Source organism: Anabrus simplex, chromosome 7 (assembly GCF_040414725.1).
Source record: "Anabrus simplex isolate iqAnaSimp1 chromosome 7, ASM4041472v1, whole genome shotgun sequence".
Taxonomy (NCBI): domain Eukaryota; kingdom Metazoa; phylum Arthropoda; class Insecta; order Orthoptera; family Tettigoniidae; genus Anabrus; species Anabrus simplex.
The window spans coordinates 95,964,890-95,981,932 of record NC_090271.1 but is presented as its reverse complement, the minus strand read 5'-3'; the positions used below and the strand labels follow the sequence as shown (position 1 = coordinate 95,981,932).

Sequence of the window (17,043 nt, the reverse complement as noted above, 5' to 3'; positions counted from 1 at the left end):
TGAACACAAAACAATAGGCTTTGGAGTACACTTCCAGAGATCGGCTTATTAAATAAAAATAATACTTGACTGCTAATCGTGAGAGCAATTTTTCATTCTCTTACCTTACATTTAATATTCCATTCCGAGAAACGTATTAACGCATAGAACTTGTGGTTTTCTCCCTGATACAGTCTACCCCATATTTTTTTCACCAGATTAGAGGAGACCCATAAAGGTGAGCGCTCCATCCACTAAGGCACCGAGTACAAGCACGACCGAAAGAAAGCTATACGCTCTAAATGTTGCTTGTACTGAATTTTCCTAACGTAATAGGACTGTATGTGTATGCTGAGTGCTTAGCTCGAAGGCTGATTGGATCCTCAACAGCTCGCCATCAGATACCACAGGCAGCCTAGTGGTCACTGAAGAGGCGTACTAGGGAAATGAGGAGTGAGCTAGTTTCCTGTTGCTTTCCTCACCGAACCTGGTGGTTGGAATGTCTCAAAGCATGGGGATTGTTCTCCAAACACACACGCGGGTTGTGAAAATTGATGATGCCCCTCCTCGTAAACGAGCCCTCGTCTCTGAAGACAATATGGTACACGAATTCTTGTGGTTGACGGTGGACCCATTCACAGAAGGCCATGCGCGCTCCATAATCTTGTTCCGATAGGTGCTGAACACGCTGCGGATGGTACGGATGTCGGTCTTCTCATAATGTTCGTAGAACGGTTCAATTGGACACTCCTACCACTGCCGCGATTTGGCGAGTACTCTTGCCGGGATCCTCTGCAGTAAGTTCTAATATGCGGCCCTCTGCACGAAGATCACATTTAGACCCACCAGATTCACTCCTGGACATGACATTTTCAGTGTCAACTGTTCTCTATATACAGTAGTTGCTACAAAACATCATCTCACAAGAAAGGATGAGAATGAAGTGAAGCCGTTGACCTAGAGAGGTCAGACTATGGACTTGGATAGACAACTTCTTATTGGAAGAGACGGGAATATAGTGTACCTATAGACCTAGAGAGGTCAGACTGTGTACTAGGATAGACAACCTCTCACTGGAAAAGATGAAATGAAGTGCTGACAACACGGGAGAAGGCGCGGTTCTCCGCAATACGCAATACTCTTTCTGTATTCTTTAGAACTATACTAGATATGAGAGGTGAGAACATTCAGCCTGAGCGATCGTCGAGTAACGTGGACATCTTTCTGTCCTGCGTACACTTCTTATACCCTTCTGGAAGATTTTCAAAGTAGGTAGAGTAAAAGGTATGGATCACGCGCAAGTCTCCCCACCACGCTTAGCCGCCGGTAACGTCATCGGAACCCTCAGCGCCTTGTCCTTTATATGTGACTAGCAAGATACCCGTGCTTTGCTACGGTATTAGACTGAAATTTATAATTGAATGCTTATTGTTTTAGATATATAATCCGCCGAAATTCGTGACTCGTTTTCTGCGAGAATCCTCCAAAATTCCCGATCTGACTCATTTTCTATTATTTTACAGCACGTTTCCTCCCATTTTTCAATATTCCTTTCCAGCAATCGATTTCGTACTTCCCGGGCTAGGCTCAGGTATTCCTCCTGGTCAGTTGGGTCCGTAAATCTTTGCCATCTTTTCCTTTAATCACTTTTAATATGGATAAAATCCTTCAGGAGATCCGGCGTGGTGTCATATTGGGTGATTTGGCGGCACTGAACCCGCGGCCGGACTGCATTCTTAGTCATTACCCGTCCAGGAGCCGTTGCCAGCGCGGTCCGCACATTTGACGACGGTCCGGAACATTATTATTATTATTATTATTATGTGTTGCTGGAATGGCTGATGACAGGGAAAACCGGAGTATCCGGAGAAAAACCTGTCCCGCCTCCGTTTTGTCCAGCACGAATGTCACATGGAGTGACCGGGATTTGAACCACGGAACCCAGCTTTGAGAGGCCGGCGCGGTGCCGCCTGAGCAACGGAGGATCCTTATAAGTACATTAATAACAGTAAAATCAATTGGTCTCACCTCCTTCTACACCCCACCGCCGTTAAGTTTATTTACCGCCACCCCCCCCCCCCCCGCAAAAAATTAAAAGAAGGCTTGTTTCTTTATGTTTAAGGGAGATTCCAAACACCAATGTTCACGTCTATTACCTTCAGTTTTGAGATATAAGTATCCCCATAAAAGTAATTTACTTTTTTCACTTCATTTCACACTACTCCCCCCCCCCCAAGTGAACTTTCCCGAAAAAAATACTTGTTTCTTTAATAGTAAAGGATATTCTAAATACCAATTATCACGACTCTAACTTCTTCAGTTTTTGATTTATGTGTCCTCATGAAAGGAATTCAACTCCTTAACACTCCCGCCCTCCAAGATGGTTTCCCGCCCAAAACGCGTTTTTCTTTGTTTTTAAAGGAGATCCAAATACGAATTTTCACATCTGTAATAACTTTAGTTTTTATTAGATGTATGTATTCTCATACAATTAAGCCAATTAATTTTTCAATTCTCCCCCCCCCCCCGCTTCATTGGATTTTAAGAGAATACGTGTATTTTTACTTTTAAATCAGATTGAAAATATAAAATTTCACGTCTGTAAAATCTTCATTTTTGATATATCAGTAGCCTAATTAAAAGAATTCAACACCATTTTCAGTCACTTTTAACCCTCCACCCAGGTGATATTTCCGAAAACTAAAAATACACGTTTCTTTATGTTTAATAGAGATAAAAAATACCATTTTTCACTTCTGTAACATGTTAAGTTTTTTAGATATACTGTAAAAATTCTCATTTCAAAATTTCACCCCTTTTGAGTTCCCCTTAAGTGGAGTTTCCAAAAACAAATCATCTATGTTTCTTTACATTTACAGGAGATTCCAAACACCCACTTTTTACGTCTGTAACATTTTACGTTTCCAAGATATTCTGTAGATATAGTTCAAAAATTCACCCCAATTTGTCACTCCTGTTTAACCGCCATTAATTGGATTTTCCGAAAACAAAATATACGTGTTTCTTTATTTTTAAAGGAGATTCTAAATACCAATTTTCACATCTATAACCTTTAAAAGTTTTGAGATATAGATACACTCATTTTAAAATATTACCCCCCTTTCACCCCCTCCCTTAATTGGATTTTCCAGAAACAAAAAAATACGTGTTTCTTTATTTTTAAAGGAGATCCCAAACACCGATTTTCAGGTCTGTAATATCTTCAGTTTCTGAGATATAAGTAGCCTCATTAAAGGCATTCAACCCTTTTTCCACCCCTTTTCATTCCTCCTATTGCGATTTTCCGAAAACAAAAAAGACGTGTTTCTTTATTTTTAATGAAGATTCTAAATACCAATTTTTACATCTGCAAACTTTAAAAGTTTGGAGATAGAGATTCACTCATTTTAAAAATTCACCCCCTTTTCACCCTCCCATTAATTGGATTTTCCAAAAACAAAAAAATACGTGTTTCTTTATTTTTAAAAGATCAAAAGTACCAATTTTCAGGTCTGTAATATCTTCAGTTTCTGAGATATAAGTACCGGTATCCTGATTGAAGGCATTCAACCCATTTTTCCCCCATTTTCACCCTTTTTCACCCCTCCTATTGGGGTTTTCAGAAAACAAAAAAATACGTGTATCCTTATTTTAAAAGAAGATTCTAAATACCAATTTTTACATCTGTAAACTTTTAAAGTTTTGAGATATAGATACACTCTTTTTAAAATTTCACCCCCCTTTTCACCCCCTTAGCGACGGAATATCAAAAAATCCTCTCTTAGCGAGCACCTACATCTTAATATAAATATATCCCCAAAATTTCATTTCTTTATGTCCAGTAGTTTTGGCTCGGCGATGATGAATCAGTCAGTCAGTCAGTCAGGACAAGTTATTTTATATATATAGATAATGGTACCGGTAATACACAGCTGTGAGCGATTCTGGTTTAGCCACAAGTTAGTTTTTGTTTTTGTTTGCTTTACGTCGCACCGACACAGATAGGTCTTATGGCGACGATAGGACAGGAAAGGGCTAGGAGTGGGAAGGAAGCGGCCGTGGCCTTAATTAAGGTACAGCCCCAGCATTTGCCTGCTGTGAAAATGGGAAACCACGGAAAACCATTTTCAGGGCTGCCGACAGTGGGGTTCGAACCTACTATCTCCCGAATACTGGATACTGGCCGCAATTAAGCGACTGCAGCTATCGAGCTCGGTCCACAAGTTAGAGATAAGCGAACTTATTGATATTTTAGCCTCACCTCATAAAAGACATTCCACTATTACATTAGAGTGTGAATCACGCAGCGTATGTGAAATATGGAATGGCCATCCATAAAACCCAATGTTACAAACAATGTATTAGGAAACTGTAACAGGCCACAACACAAACAGCAAATGTCTGAAAACTATAACTGTCCATAACACTGACAGTAAATGTTCTCCCCCGAATGTCAAAGAACTGACAAATTCCACGTTAAAATTAGATAGTCTACGCAAATTAATAAGCCTGTATATTAACACTTAGCACTGGTTCCAAATACAACATAATAAACTGTCTTTCATAAAAAATAAACAGGTGTGTTATACATAAAGAATAATGCTGATATTTACTAAAATATTATCAAACACACTTATCCAGAGCATCACTGAATTTTCTTCAATTTCTTTGCTCTTCTTCCTTCTAAGTCATTTTTATTGGTACTGTATTCACATGCCTTTGCTGGTGAGACCTAGTGTTTACAGTACACTACTATGTTCTCTGGTATGGGCTAGAGCAATTTTGTTACTTTCATTGATCTGTCTCAGTCTTATCCTTGGCTTTGACAATATGAAAGTGACGGAGGTATGAGCGATGCTAGTAATACCATTGTTTATGCAGCCAGTCCATGGTGTGAAAATGTTCCTCATAGGGTCGGTTGGTGCATGCATTTCAGTGGGCTTGGCAAACTGATATGCATTAGCAACTTCTGGCTCAGTGAGGAAAGCAACGAGGGAACTACCTCATTCCTCATTTCCCTAGTACGCCTCTTCGGTGATGCCTAGGTACCTATGACAGCTAATGGTGGAGCTGTTGAGGATCCAACCAGCCTTTGGGCTGAGGACTGAACAAACATACATACACTGTATTCACTGACACTCGGCCTCTTGAATGCCTTACTTTTGTTAAAGTGTTCATTCCAATAAAAGAACGGCTTCTGACGAAGCTCCTCACTGCAAATTCATGAATTTCATGAATTTCGCGGAATTTCTTAATCAGGATATCTGTAAGGTTTGCGATGACGGTAGAACCCTCTTTCAGTTCTTTCCCGTGGTAAAGATTGAACTCTTTTCCCATTTGCACTATCGTGTTGTACCATCTCTCTGCAGACCACATCAAACTGTCTCTAGATCTCTTTAAAAGCCATTCTCCATCTCTTGTTTTAGGTTGACCTATTTTCTCTCCATAATCGCTTTACATACCGAGATTTTCTTCCTTACCATGAAAGCAACATAGCCAGCGTAATCTTCAAGCAGATCACCACGATCCTTTTTTTTTTTTTTTTTTTTTTTTTTTTTTTGCGACTGTCCTCGATCTGTTGCACTAGCTCTTTAAGAACACCATTGCTCATCCTCCGGTAAATAATAGGATGTTGTGGGCTCAACCCTGACCTTAGACTGGCACACGATATCCGAGTTTTGATCGACTTCGTCAGTAGCATTGATGAAATATTTGTCCTTGATGTTTCACAATCTTCTGGAGAACAGTTGGAACTTCTTATTGCCTCGGAAGTGTTGAGGCTGAGAAGCAATGCTTTCACCCTTTGCGTCACAGCTCTCGGAAGAGGATGGTCTAAAATCTTTCGAGCCCTCGAAGCTGAGAAAAATAGCTTCCAATAATGTCTTTGTTCCATCATGCTGCCACCGTTTATTTAGGTCAGTGGCTTTAAGGAATAAATAAATGTGTATGTTCCGTTCCTTTGCGTGCCTGCTATGATTTGTACAGCCTGCAATGGCGCAACGAACTATACTGAAATGTGTACACTATTACCGGGTTTTATGTTTTATCACATAAACTAAATACACACGGTTTCTTCTACACCACAGATATGCTACTATCGTGTATTATTAGCTCCTAGCTTCTGCGTGCATAGCTATTGTTTTTGAACCTCTACCTCGTTCATGTCAGCTTCAGCGCGAGGGTCCTGCGTGACGTCACAGCTACGCTTTGCTACTGCGCATCTCTCCCGTGATCCCTACCTTGTATTCTACGTACCTTGGAAGATTTTAAGATTGGCGGGAGAGCTGGTATGTACGTGTAGCTTACCTCCAATAGGGTATGCCTGAAAGGGGCTGCGCCACCTCGGGACGTGAATACGAATTTACTTTTAAGAAAATGTTGCAAACGTTGGGCGGGGAAGAATTAGGAGTGAGGGGGTGAGCTTCTAGACTAAGCAATATGTTCCGAGCTGTTAGTATAGAGATGGCATGAAATGACATACCAGATGAATATACTTGAACAAAGTTTTTAAGTAAGAAAATTCATAAAATGAAGATAAAGTTGGAACTCAAGAGGACATATTGCGCTAAATATTCGTTTAGATGAAGAGGAATTAGGGACTGGAATAATTTGCCAAGGAAAATATTCCATCATTCTTTGAAATCATTTAAGAATAGGTCAACAATTGATAGGCAATCTGCCACCTGGGCGTCAGACCTAAATGCAGAACTGTGGAAATTGTTGAATGATTGGAATTAATGTAGGAAAATATTAAAATGAAGATATTGGAATTCAAGAGGACAAACTGAGAGAAATACTCGTTTAAAGGAAGAAGAATGAGGGACTGAAACAATTTATCAAGGAAGTTGTTTGATAAATTTCCGACTTCTTTGAAATCATTTAGGAAAAACTAGGTAAAACTGATAGATAATCTGTCACCTAGGCGAGAGCCCTAAATGCATATCAATGATGATTGATTGATTGATTGATTGATTGATTGATTGATTGATTGATTGATTGATTGATTGATTGATTGATTGATTGATTGATTGATTGATTGATTGATTGATTGATTGATTGATTGATTGATTGATTGATTGATTGATTGATTGATTGATTGATTGTACGCTGATATGGAACGCTTCTTTGTGGAAAACGTTCAGCGTACATCTACGGACTTGCACGAGCATTCTATCCTACTTCGCCGTAAATTACACAGTTAAAAAAGGGGGGGGGGGAGCATGTTTTGTAACGTTTGGCATGTGAACGTTAATTTGGTAGATGGGGTTCCAATGGTCGTACAGCATACCTTGAGACCTTAGCTACTCAGGGTATGTCAAATCGGAGGATGGTTGCCTAGTTGTACTTCCTCTTAAAACAATAATCACCACCATCACCACCTATGTCAAATCGAAGTTATACTCCATCTGTAGGCGTAGCCATGTATTAAATTGTCAGGTGTCCTCTCAAAACAAAGTGAATAGCGGTGCGTCCGTGAGTCGTCGTGAGGTACACAGACTACTGAGGTCATTTGAGCACGTTGTACGTCAACCAGCACATCCCATGAGACATCTTAACGAGGTTCAAGTCACAAGGACCGTCACTTTGATCCAGGAAGGATGCACTTTTTGTCGTATTGCTTTGTATCTCAATGCCTTTCCGTCAGTTATTCACCGCTTGTGGAATCGGTACAATGAGACAGGCCAGTTCACAAGGAGGGTTGGACAAGGTCGTGGACGCATGACAACCCCACAGGATGACCGATATCTGACCATCTGTGCGTTGCGGCGTCGTTCAGCAACTGCCACAGAACTACAACAAGACCTCAGGAGGGTCACTGGAGTCACGGTGTCAGACCAGACAGTAAGGAACAGGTAAAGAGAAGTGTCCTTACGTCCCAGACGTCCTGTTCGAGTACCCCTTTTATTGCAGCAACATCGCGCAGCTCGCCTTCTGTTCGTACCCATGTCAACTGGCAACTTCGCCAACGGAGACCTGTGTTGTTCACAGACGAGTCCAGATTCCCCCTGACACAGCGTGATGGACGTCAACGTGTATGGAGACGCTGTGGTACATGCCAAATACTGTCCAGGAAGGCGACCGATTCAGACAAGGTTCTGTGATGGTGTGCGGTGGCAACAGTTTTGATGGCCGTACGGATCTTGTCGTCGTCCGTGGTAATCTTACCGCTGCGGGGTACATCGAGAAGATACTGCTACAGGATATGTTGGTTGCTGCATACAGTGTTGCCCGGAATTCGTACTCATGCACAACAATGCCAGAGCTCATGTAGCGCGCATCACCAGAGCTGTCTTGCGAGAACTGGACATTCAAGACATGGAATTACCAGCAGTGAGTCCCGACCGTAATCCCATCCGGCATGTGTGGGATAGACTTCACAGAAGTGTTCGTGGGCGTCCTGTTCCACCACAGACTCTCCAAGACCTCGAACAGGCTCTCAATGAAGAATGGGACTTGATACCGCAACGTGACCTCCGTCGACTTATACGGAACATTTCATGTAGGTGACAAGCTGTGATAAATGCTCGTGGAGGACATACACTATACAGAAGCTCTCCAACTGTGATAAAAACCCACCCTGGAGGACTGTTATGACTTTGTTTTTGCCCCTATTTCGACATTCCCGTTTGTGTTCTGAAAATAAACACGAATCCATTGATGTTCTTTTGTATACAGTACTTCAACGGTAAAGAATAAAGGTTTAGTTGGCAACATACCTGGGTGTGAGGTAATGTTTTGTGGAGCATGGCATACGATTTCTCGACAATTACGTATGTGATGGAGACGAATTGGACAATGTTTCATGAGTCCCTTAATACAATTAACGAATTTGAAAACAGAATGTCTATATTTTTAACGGATCAGTAGATATTTAAGGTTGGCAACTTAGCTGAATAACCCTGTATATTCCGCAAAGGAGTCCGCTCAGATGTGAGTCATGAAGTGGACTAATAATCATTTCCAAAAAAAGTCATTTATTGATATACCTTTCTCACGAAAAAATGAAAGGTACGACTGCTAGTTACCGTATATTCTAAGAAGATGTCGTAATTGTGATTATCAGTGATTAACGTAAACCTCCAATCCTACATGATATCCCAGCTTCCCTTACCTTATCCAGGTCAGTTATAAGTAGTGTAATTTAAGCACCCCTAGTGTTAAGTTAAGTAGCTTGAATGGAGTACTTCCGTGCATCGCCGTCTAGGGCTTGCTGTGTGTTGTGTTATAGTGACAGCGTGGGCCCGCGCCAGACACCCTCAATTCCGGAGCATCCCCACCACGGTGAAGACCTCAGAGAATGACACCGTATTGCTCCCGTGCTACGTGGACAACCTAGGTGAGTTGGTCAATAATAATATTTAGTTTATTAATGCAAGAAATTGAATTGTAAGCTACTTTAAATTGTATTACTTCTCATTTCTTAGCTATCTATTGTTTTTTCTTAGATGAAAAATAGGAAACAAATTGGACACATCCACCTCTGTGGTGTAGTGGTTAGCATAATTAGCTGCCACCCCAGCAGAGATAAAACATATCTTAGGTAAGTATAAATCTCACCATGGAATGTTATTTGGTTTATCAGTCGATAAACTGGCTTGCCTTGGCTCTCCATGCAACTCCAACATGTGCCAATCTCTTCGTATCTACATAACTATTGGATCTAGAGTGACCAACTTTTCAGAAAGTCTACCCGGGACGGAAGTCTGTGATTAATTTTCAGAAAATCAATCCAGAATAATAATTGTAATTATTCATTCATTTATTCGTATAGGCCACTAATGGATTACGTAAAGCGTCTACTTGATGTGAGATTTTCTAAGGAGCCATACTTCTTTCATCTTCTCACTGTGTGCTTTCTTCCTTTCTTCAGACCAAGTTGTTCCAGTCTTCAATTTCTTGACCTCCCGGCCCACTTTCCACTTACGTACTTTTTGTCTGAATATCCGTCTCTCGTGTGTGTCTGAGTCTGTAATGCCAGCATCCTTCAAGTCTTCTCTAACTTCGGCGATCCACTTCATGTTCTTTATGCTTTCGGTGTATTCCAAGATCTGTTTAGTCAGTCGGCTGTCCGGAATTCTCTTGATGTGACCATAGAATTTTAGTCGACGTTTCATCATGTCGTGTACTATGTTGGATATCTGCTCAGTCTCCTGTCTATTCTTCTTGTGTCTTTTTGGATCCTATAATTTTTCTGACAATTCTTCTCTCCAGTTTCTTGATGTTTTCTAGTTCACCTTTTCGATTCAAGACCAATGTTTCAGATGCGTACAAGGTTTTAGGCTTGATGACCGTGTTATAATGTCTCACTTTGGTGTTACGTGATAGACATGATTTACTGTAGATGTTCCCAGCCTTCCAGAATGTTCTGGTCATCTTTTGTCTTCTCTGCTCGTAAGCTGGTTTCTTCATCACATTGGCCTGTATCATCTCTCCGAGGTACTTGAATGTGTGAACCCTCTTGATATTCCCGTATTTTGTAACAATTTCCTCCGGTGCGTCTTTCAGATTCAACAGATATTGTATTTTCTCAAAGGAAATCTGTAGTCCCACTTTCCCAGCCATCTCTTTCAGAATTTTGATTTTTGTTTTGTTGCTGTTTCAATGGTGTCTGCAAGGATTGCTAAATCATCGGCAAATTCTGGACAACTGATATCTATCCCTTGTTCTTTCTTCCTAACCTGATGGGTTTGTGAAGTCCCTGTGTCTTCAGTTCATTTTTCCATTCGCTGATCACTCTGTCCAGTATTATATTGAAAAGAATAGGTGACAGACCATCACCTTGTCTTACTCCCGTTCTAATTCCAAATGAATGTGATAGTTCCCCTATGAATTTGATTTTGGATTTAGTGTCCGTTAGTGTCTGTTTGAGGTTTGTCGTATTCTCGTCAAGGCCTCTCTCATCTAGTTCTTGTATCAGCGATTGTCTATCTACAGAATCGTAGCCTTCTTGAAGTCTACGAAAGTACAAACGATCTATTTGCTTCTCATTGCATTATATCTCAGAATTGATTTCAGATTGAGTATCTGTTCAGCACAAGATCTTCCAGGTCTGAAGCCTGCTTGGTATTCTCCTATTGTTGTCCCAGTTGCGAGTGTACTCTATCTAGCAGGCACTGTAATAGAATCTTGTATGTAAATGATAATAGCGATACTCCTCTGTAGTTATCTACATTCCTTCTCTCTTCTTTCTTATGAAGAGGGTGTATGACTGCACTCTTCCAGTTTTCAGACAGTGTTTCAGTTTCCCAAATATCTTGTAATATCTTCGTGAATTCACTGATTGTTTTCGGTCCAAAATTGTAATTATTATAATAATATTTAGTCTATTAATGCAAGAAACTGAACTGTAACCCCAAACCCCATGACACTACAGCCCTTGAAGGGCCTTGACCTACCAAGCGACCGCTGCTCAGCCCGAAGGCCTGCAGATTACGAGGTGTCGTGTGGTCAGCATGACGAATCCTCTCGGCCGTTATTCTTGGCTTTCGAGACCGGGGCTGAACTGTAAACTATTTCAAATTATATTACTTCTCATTTCTTAGCTATCTATTGTTTTTTCTTAGATGAAAAATAGGAAATATATTGGACACATCCACCTCTTTGGTGTAGTGGTTAGCATAATTAGCTGCCGCCACCCCCGCCCCGCAGGCCCGGGTTCGATTCCCGGCTCTGCCACGAAATTTGAAAAGTGGTACGAGGGCTGGAACTGGGTCCACTCAGCATCAGGAGATCAACTGAGTAGAGGCGGGTTCGATTCCCACCTTAGCCATCCTCGAAGTGGTTTTCCGTGGTTTCTCACTTCTCCTCCGGGCAAATGCCGGGATGATACCTAACTTAAGGCCACGGCCGTTTCCTTTCCTCTTCTTTGTCTATCCCTTCCAATCTTCCCAAGCCCCCCCCCCCAACAAGGCCCTTATCCAGCATAGCAGGTGAGGCCACCTGGGCGAGGTACTAGTCCTCCTGTCCAGTTGTATCCCCGACCCAAATTCTCACGCTCCAGAACACTGCCCTTGAGGCGGTAGTGGTAGGATCCCTCGCTGAGTCCTAGGGAAAAAACAACCCTCGAGGGTAAACAGATTAAGAAAGAACAAAGAAAGAAAGAACTGGACACGTTAGATTTTATGATAGGTCTATTGGAAACACGAGATTAATTCAGATATTGAGTGTGAGGTGACAAAGACTGAAAGATCTTCATGCTTGACTACATCGACACGTAGGAACCTCAGAATAACTGACTCCCTCTGACAATAAACATTTATGAAATCTAAAATCAGGATTTTGACGTACCGGGGAAAGGTTAGCTGGGACACGGGAATATACTGGGTAATCGGGACAACTGATCATCCTAAATGTATCTAATAATAGTGCTATTGGCTTTAATTTTCTCTGACTACTTTTACGGTTTTCAGAGACACCAAGGTGCCGGAATTTAGTCCCGCAGGAGTTCATTTTACTTGCAAGTAAATCTACCGACACGAGGCTGACGTATTTGAGCACCTTCAAATACCACCGGACTGAGCCAGGATCGAACCTGCCATGTTGGGGTTAGAAGGCCAGCGCCTCAACCGTCTGAGCCACTTAGCCCCACTAATTGTATCTTACATCTGCTCTAAGCTGCTTGTCATGTTCATGTCATGGCCTCCCACAATCATATTTACTCCTCCAAACCAACTGAACAAGCCCGAGTGACGCAAAATGTTTTCTCTGTGAATGGGGGCGATAGAATACATCCATGGTATCCCCTGGCTGTCGTAAGAGGCAACTAAAAGTGAGGCCAAGAGCTCTTCAGGTTGGGAGCGTAGGTTGGCGACCACGGTTTCTTTATCTGGGTCGGTAGATGCAGAGTGGGTTTCGGTCCTTGGGTTTCGTCCCTTAAGTGGCCACGGCTGGTCCGTGGTCCAACAGGTCTGTACTCTGACCGGCCAACCGAGCAGAGGAGAGGTGGCCACGGCTCTACCGTGGCTCTACGCCTCTGCATTCGGGAGACGGGACAGGGCTGGATCTCACGGCTGGCCCCAACCGTCGGCTGTCCTGAGAATGGTTTTCCGTGGTTTTCCATTCTCCTGCACTAAGGCGAATGCCGGGACAGTTCGTAGTATAGGCCACGGCCGCCCACCCCCTCACCTTCTCCGCACATCTCCTTCACCGTATCTCCCGGCCTGAGATACGGCATAACCGTCTAAGAGGCCCGCCTCCCCCTTCAGGGGAGGAATGAAAACGTTTAGTAGTAGTAGTCTAGCATTGCTTCGACTTACTTAAGACACTCTCCTAGCTTTCATCTTTGCTATCTGGCATTCCTCAGTCAACTCTTATTCTCTTCCGACCCCGAAGGTATCAGGTTTGCAAGGCCTGAAGAGTCTTTCATTTTCACCCTCTTCAAAGCCTTTACTTTTCTTTTGCCGCGTTCTTCATTCTTAGAAGTGCCGGACCTCTTTCATTCTTTTCCCTCCAATTACTCTTAAGAGATATTATAAAAAGCGAATCACCAACTCTCCTTAAGTCCGACTCGTTGGCTGAATGGTCAGCGTACTGGCCTTCGGTTCAGAGGGTTTCGGGTTCGATTCCCGGCCGGGTCGGGGATTTTAACCTTCATTGGTTAATTCTAATGGCTCGGGGGCTGGGTGTTTGTTCTGTCCCCAATATCCCTGAAACTCACACACCACACATAACACTATCCTCCAACACAATAACACGCAGTTACCTACAGATGGCAGATGCCGCCCACCCTCAACGGAGGGTCTGCCTTACAAGGGCTTCACTCGGTTAGAAATAGCCACACGAAATTAATTATTACCAACACTCAAAATGTCCTCTCAATCTATATTTTCTTCTCCTTCATCCTCAGCATATCAGTCTCTTGTCACTAATATTTGACTTTGTATCTCTACATGTTTCACCTCTGTGGTGTAGTCGTTAGTGTGATTAGCTGCACCCCCTCCGAGAACCGGATTTGATTTCCGGCTATACCAAGAAATTTGAAAAATGGTACGAGGGCTTCAACGGGGTCCACTCAGCCTCGGAAGGTCAACTGAGTAGAGGGGGTTCGATTTCCACCTGAGCCATCCTCGAAGTGGATTTCCGTGGTTTCCCACTTCTCCTTCAGGCAAATGCCGGGATGGTATCTAACTTAAGGCCACGGCTGCTTTCTTCCCTCTTCCTTGTCTATCATTTTCAACCTTCCCATACACCCCCCCCCCCCTCCTTACAAGGCACTATTCAGCATAGCAGGTGAGGCCACCTGTGCGAGGTATAGGTCCTCCTGTCTAGTTTCATTCCCCGACCCAAAGTCTGATGCTCCAAGACACTGCCCTTTAAGACACTGCCATTGGAATTAACCAATGAAGGTTAAAATCCCCGACCCGGCCGGGAATCGAACCCGGAACCCTCTGAACCGAAGGCCAGTACGTTGACCATTCAGCCTACGAGTCTGACTTGAGGAGAGTTGGTGCAGAGGAGAGCGATGTCGTCGGCGAAGGCCAGGATGAAGGCAGTGTGGCCTCTAACGCAGTATTCCTCGGTGGACGATGCTGAGCGCTGGAGGTACTCCATTACTTTGTTAAATAGCATTGAAGATAAAGGGTAACCTTGCCTGACTCCAGCGTCGAACGGGATGGGGTATTTATCGGAGAGACAGGTTGGCAACGATAGGAGGGGGAGTATTTATACTGGTGAAATAAGAATGTGTAAGCTACGAGAAAGTTAACCCTCTCCAGACCAAATTTATTTGACAGGTAAAAAAGAAAATTCTTCAAAATTCCCTTCAAATAGTGATGAAGAAGGATTCTGTGCAAAAATCCATATAATTTTAGGAAAAATAAAGAAAATATAGCAGTGATTCCAAATGGAATATGAAAGAGTCACTAAGGAAATTCACAGAAAACATGAAAGTTAGTGATTCCAATTAGAGAGGGTTAAGGATGAGGAACATGCAATTCTAGGTATACAGCAAGTATCATCTCTAAAGACTACAAGCAACTTGATGTTTTTGGGGTGTACAGATCTGAAAAGACTGGCGCTGACGCTGACGGAGAATTATTTGATAAGATAATCGGCTATGTGGGGAACGACATAGAAATGAACGTAATTGTAGCAGGTGATCTGAACTTGCCAAATGTTAACTGGGAAAGGAATGCGAAAGACAGAAAGCATGACCAACAAATGGTGAATAAGTTATTATGAGAAAGTCAGCTGAATCAGAAAGATGGAACCAACTAGAGGGAAAAATATTCTACACGTGGGGCTGATAAAACCAAATGAACTCTATAGGGGAACTGAAGCGATAGGTGGTACAAGTGGTCATGAAGCTATCCTTGTCAGAGTTATAAATGTTTTAGAAAGGAATGTTGTAAAAGTAGGACTATTATGTCTGATAAGAAGGGAGTGGGTAATTTTTAAAAAGGCTATTCTGATCAATGGAAAATAGTCTGTCTGTCTGTCTGTTGGGTCATCAGCCCAGAGGCTGGTTGGATCCTCAAATAGCACCACCAAAGGTTATGCGGTTATGAGGAAACCCCAAAAACCAATGGCAGCACCAAAATGAGGCGTACTAGGCAAGATGAGGAGTGAGGTAGTTTGCCATTGCTTTCCTCACTCGGTCAGAAAGTACTATTGCAGCATAACTGACCCTATGAGCAGCACCTTTCATAACACTCAGATGCACTAGTCATGGTCTGAATGTCATTACTCAGCACTACTCATACCCCAGCAACTTCCATATTGTCACAGCCATGGATGTTGACTGGGACTTCGGTGGAAGCTACACTTTACTCTGGCCTGTGCCAAGAGATGGATGCAAAAGTACTGTATCCATCAAGAAATGACAGCAGGCAGGGAAAATAGTAAATAAACATATAAACAGCCTACGGGATGGGTTTAAAGCAATAATTGCTGAGGAGTGTGAAAACAAATACGTACCTTTAAAAGTGGTAAGAAATAGAAAGGACCCATTATATTATAACAGGGAAGTAAAGAGATTAAGAACGAAGAGCATATTAGAAAGAAATAGAGTTAGGAATTATTGCCGGAGTAAGGAGAGACTAAAGGAGCTCTCTAGCGAAAAAAATCAGTTAAGGTTAACATGATAGCAAAATTGGCAGCCATATGAATTTTACAGGGGGATGGAATGATATGTATAGATTAAGGCAGAGACAGGTTCCAGGAAGGACATTCCATGGATCAGTAATGAACAAGGTGAGATTACCTATATGCGAGGACTTACAGAAGGCAGAAGTATTCAGTCAGCAATATGTAAAGGTGGATATAATGTCCCAATAGAGAAGGCGACTAATACTGTTGAAACACTGAAATTTATGAATGATAGTAAAGCCATTTAAAAAAGCTTGGATTAATAAGATTTCTGGGTATTTAGAGTATTAAAGGCTATGGGTTGCGATGTAGTGTCATATCTGAATTACTTATTTGATTGCTGTATGCGGGAAGGAGCGATACCAAATGAACGGAGAGTTGCAATAGTAGCTCCTGTGTACAAGGGAAAAGGTGATAAACATAAAGCGGATAATTACAGGCCAGTAAGTTTGAAATGTGTTGTTTCTAAGTTCTGGGAAACCATCTTTTCTGAATACCTTATATTAAACACGTTTGCGAAATTACTAATTGGTTTGATAGAAGACAGCTCGGGTTTAGGAAGGTTATTCCAGTGAAGCTCAACTTGTAGGACTGCAGCAAGATATAGCAGATAGTTCAGATTCAGGAGGTCGAATGGACTGTACCGCTATTGACCTACCCAAGGCTTTTGATTGGGTAGAACATGGGAGATTACTGACGAAAATGAGGGCTACTGAACTAGACAAAAGAGTGGTTGATTGGGTTACATTTCTAGAAAATTCAACTCAAAGAAGTAGAGTAGGTGATGCGTTATCTGATCCTGTAATGATCAAGATGGGGTCCTGCAGGGCCATATTGTTGTACTTTTATGTTTTCTTATACGAGGGCGAATCAAAAAGTAAGTTACACTAGCTCGCCGCGAAAGCACGCTGTGTGTCGTGACCGTGGCCAATGTAGAGCATATCCGATAGGAAGGTTAGTGTGGTATCCCGTCGTGTT

At 42.3% G+C, this 17,043-nt stretch overlaps 1 protein-coding gene across 2 annotated transcripts in view; it reads left to right on the top strand.

The window, feature by feature from the left end:
* Window positions 1-17,043, top strand: part of LOC136876932 (neurotrimin) — a 135,296-nt gene that overhangs the window by 29,330 nt on the left and 88,923 nt on the right. For both annotated transcript variants that reach the window (XM_067150694.2, XM_067150695.2), the window contains exon 2: window positions 9,209-9,316. In XM_067150694.2, the coding sequence (XP_067006795.2) occupies window positions 9,209-9,316 (108 nt within the window). The remainder of the gene's footprint in view (window positions 1-9,208; window positions 9,317-17,043) is intronic.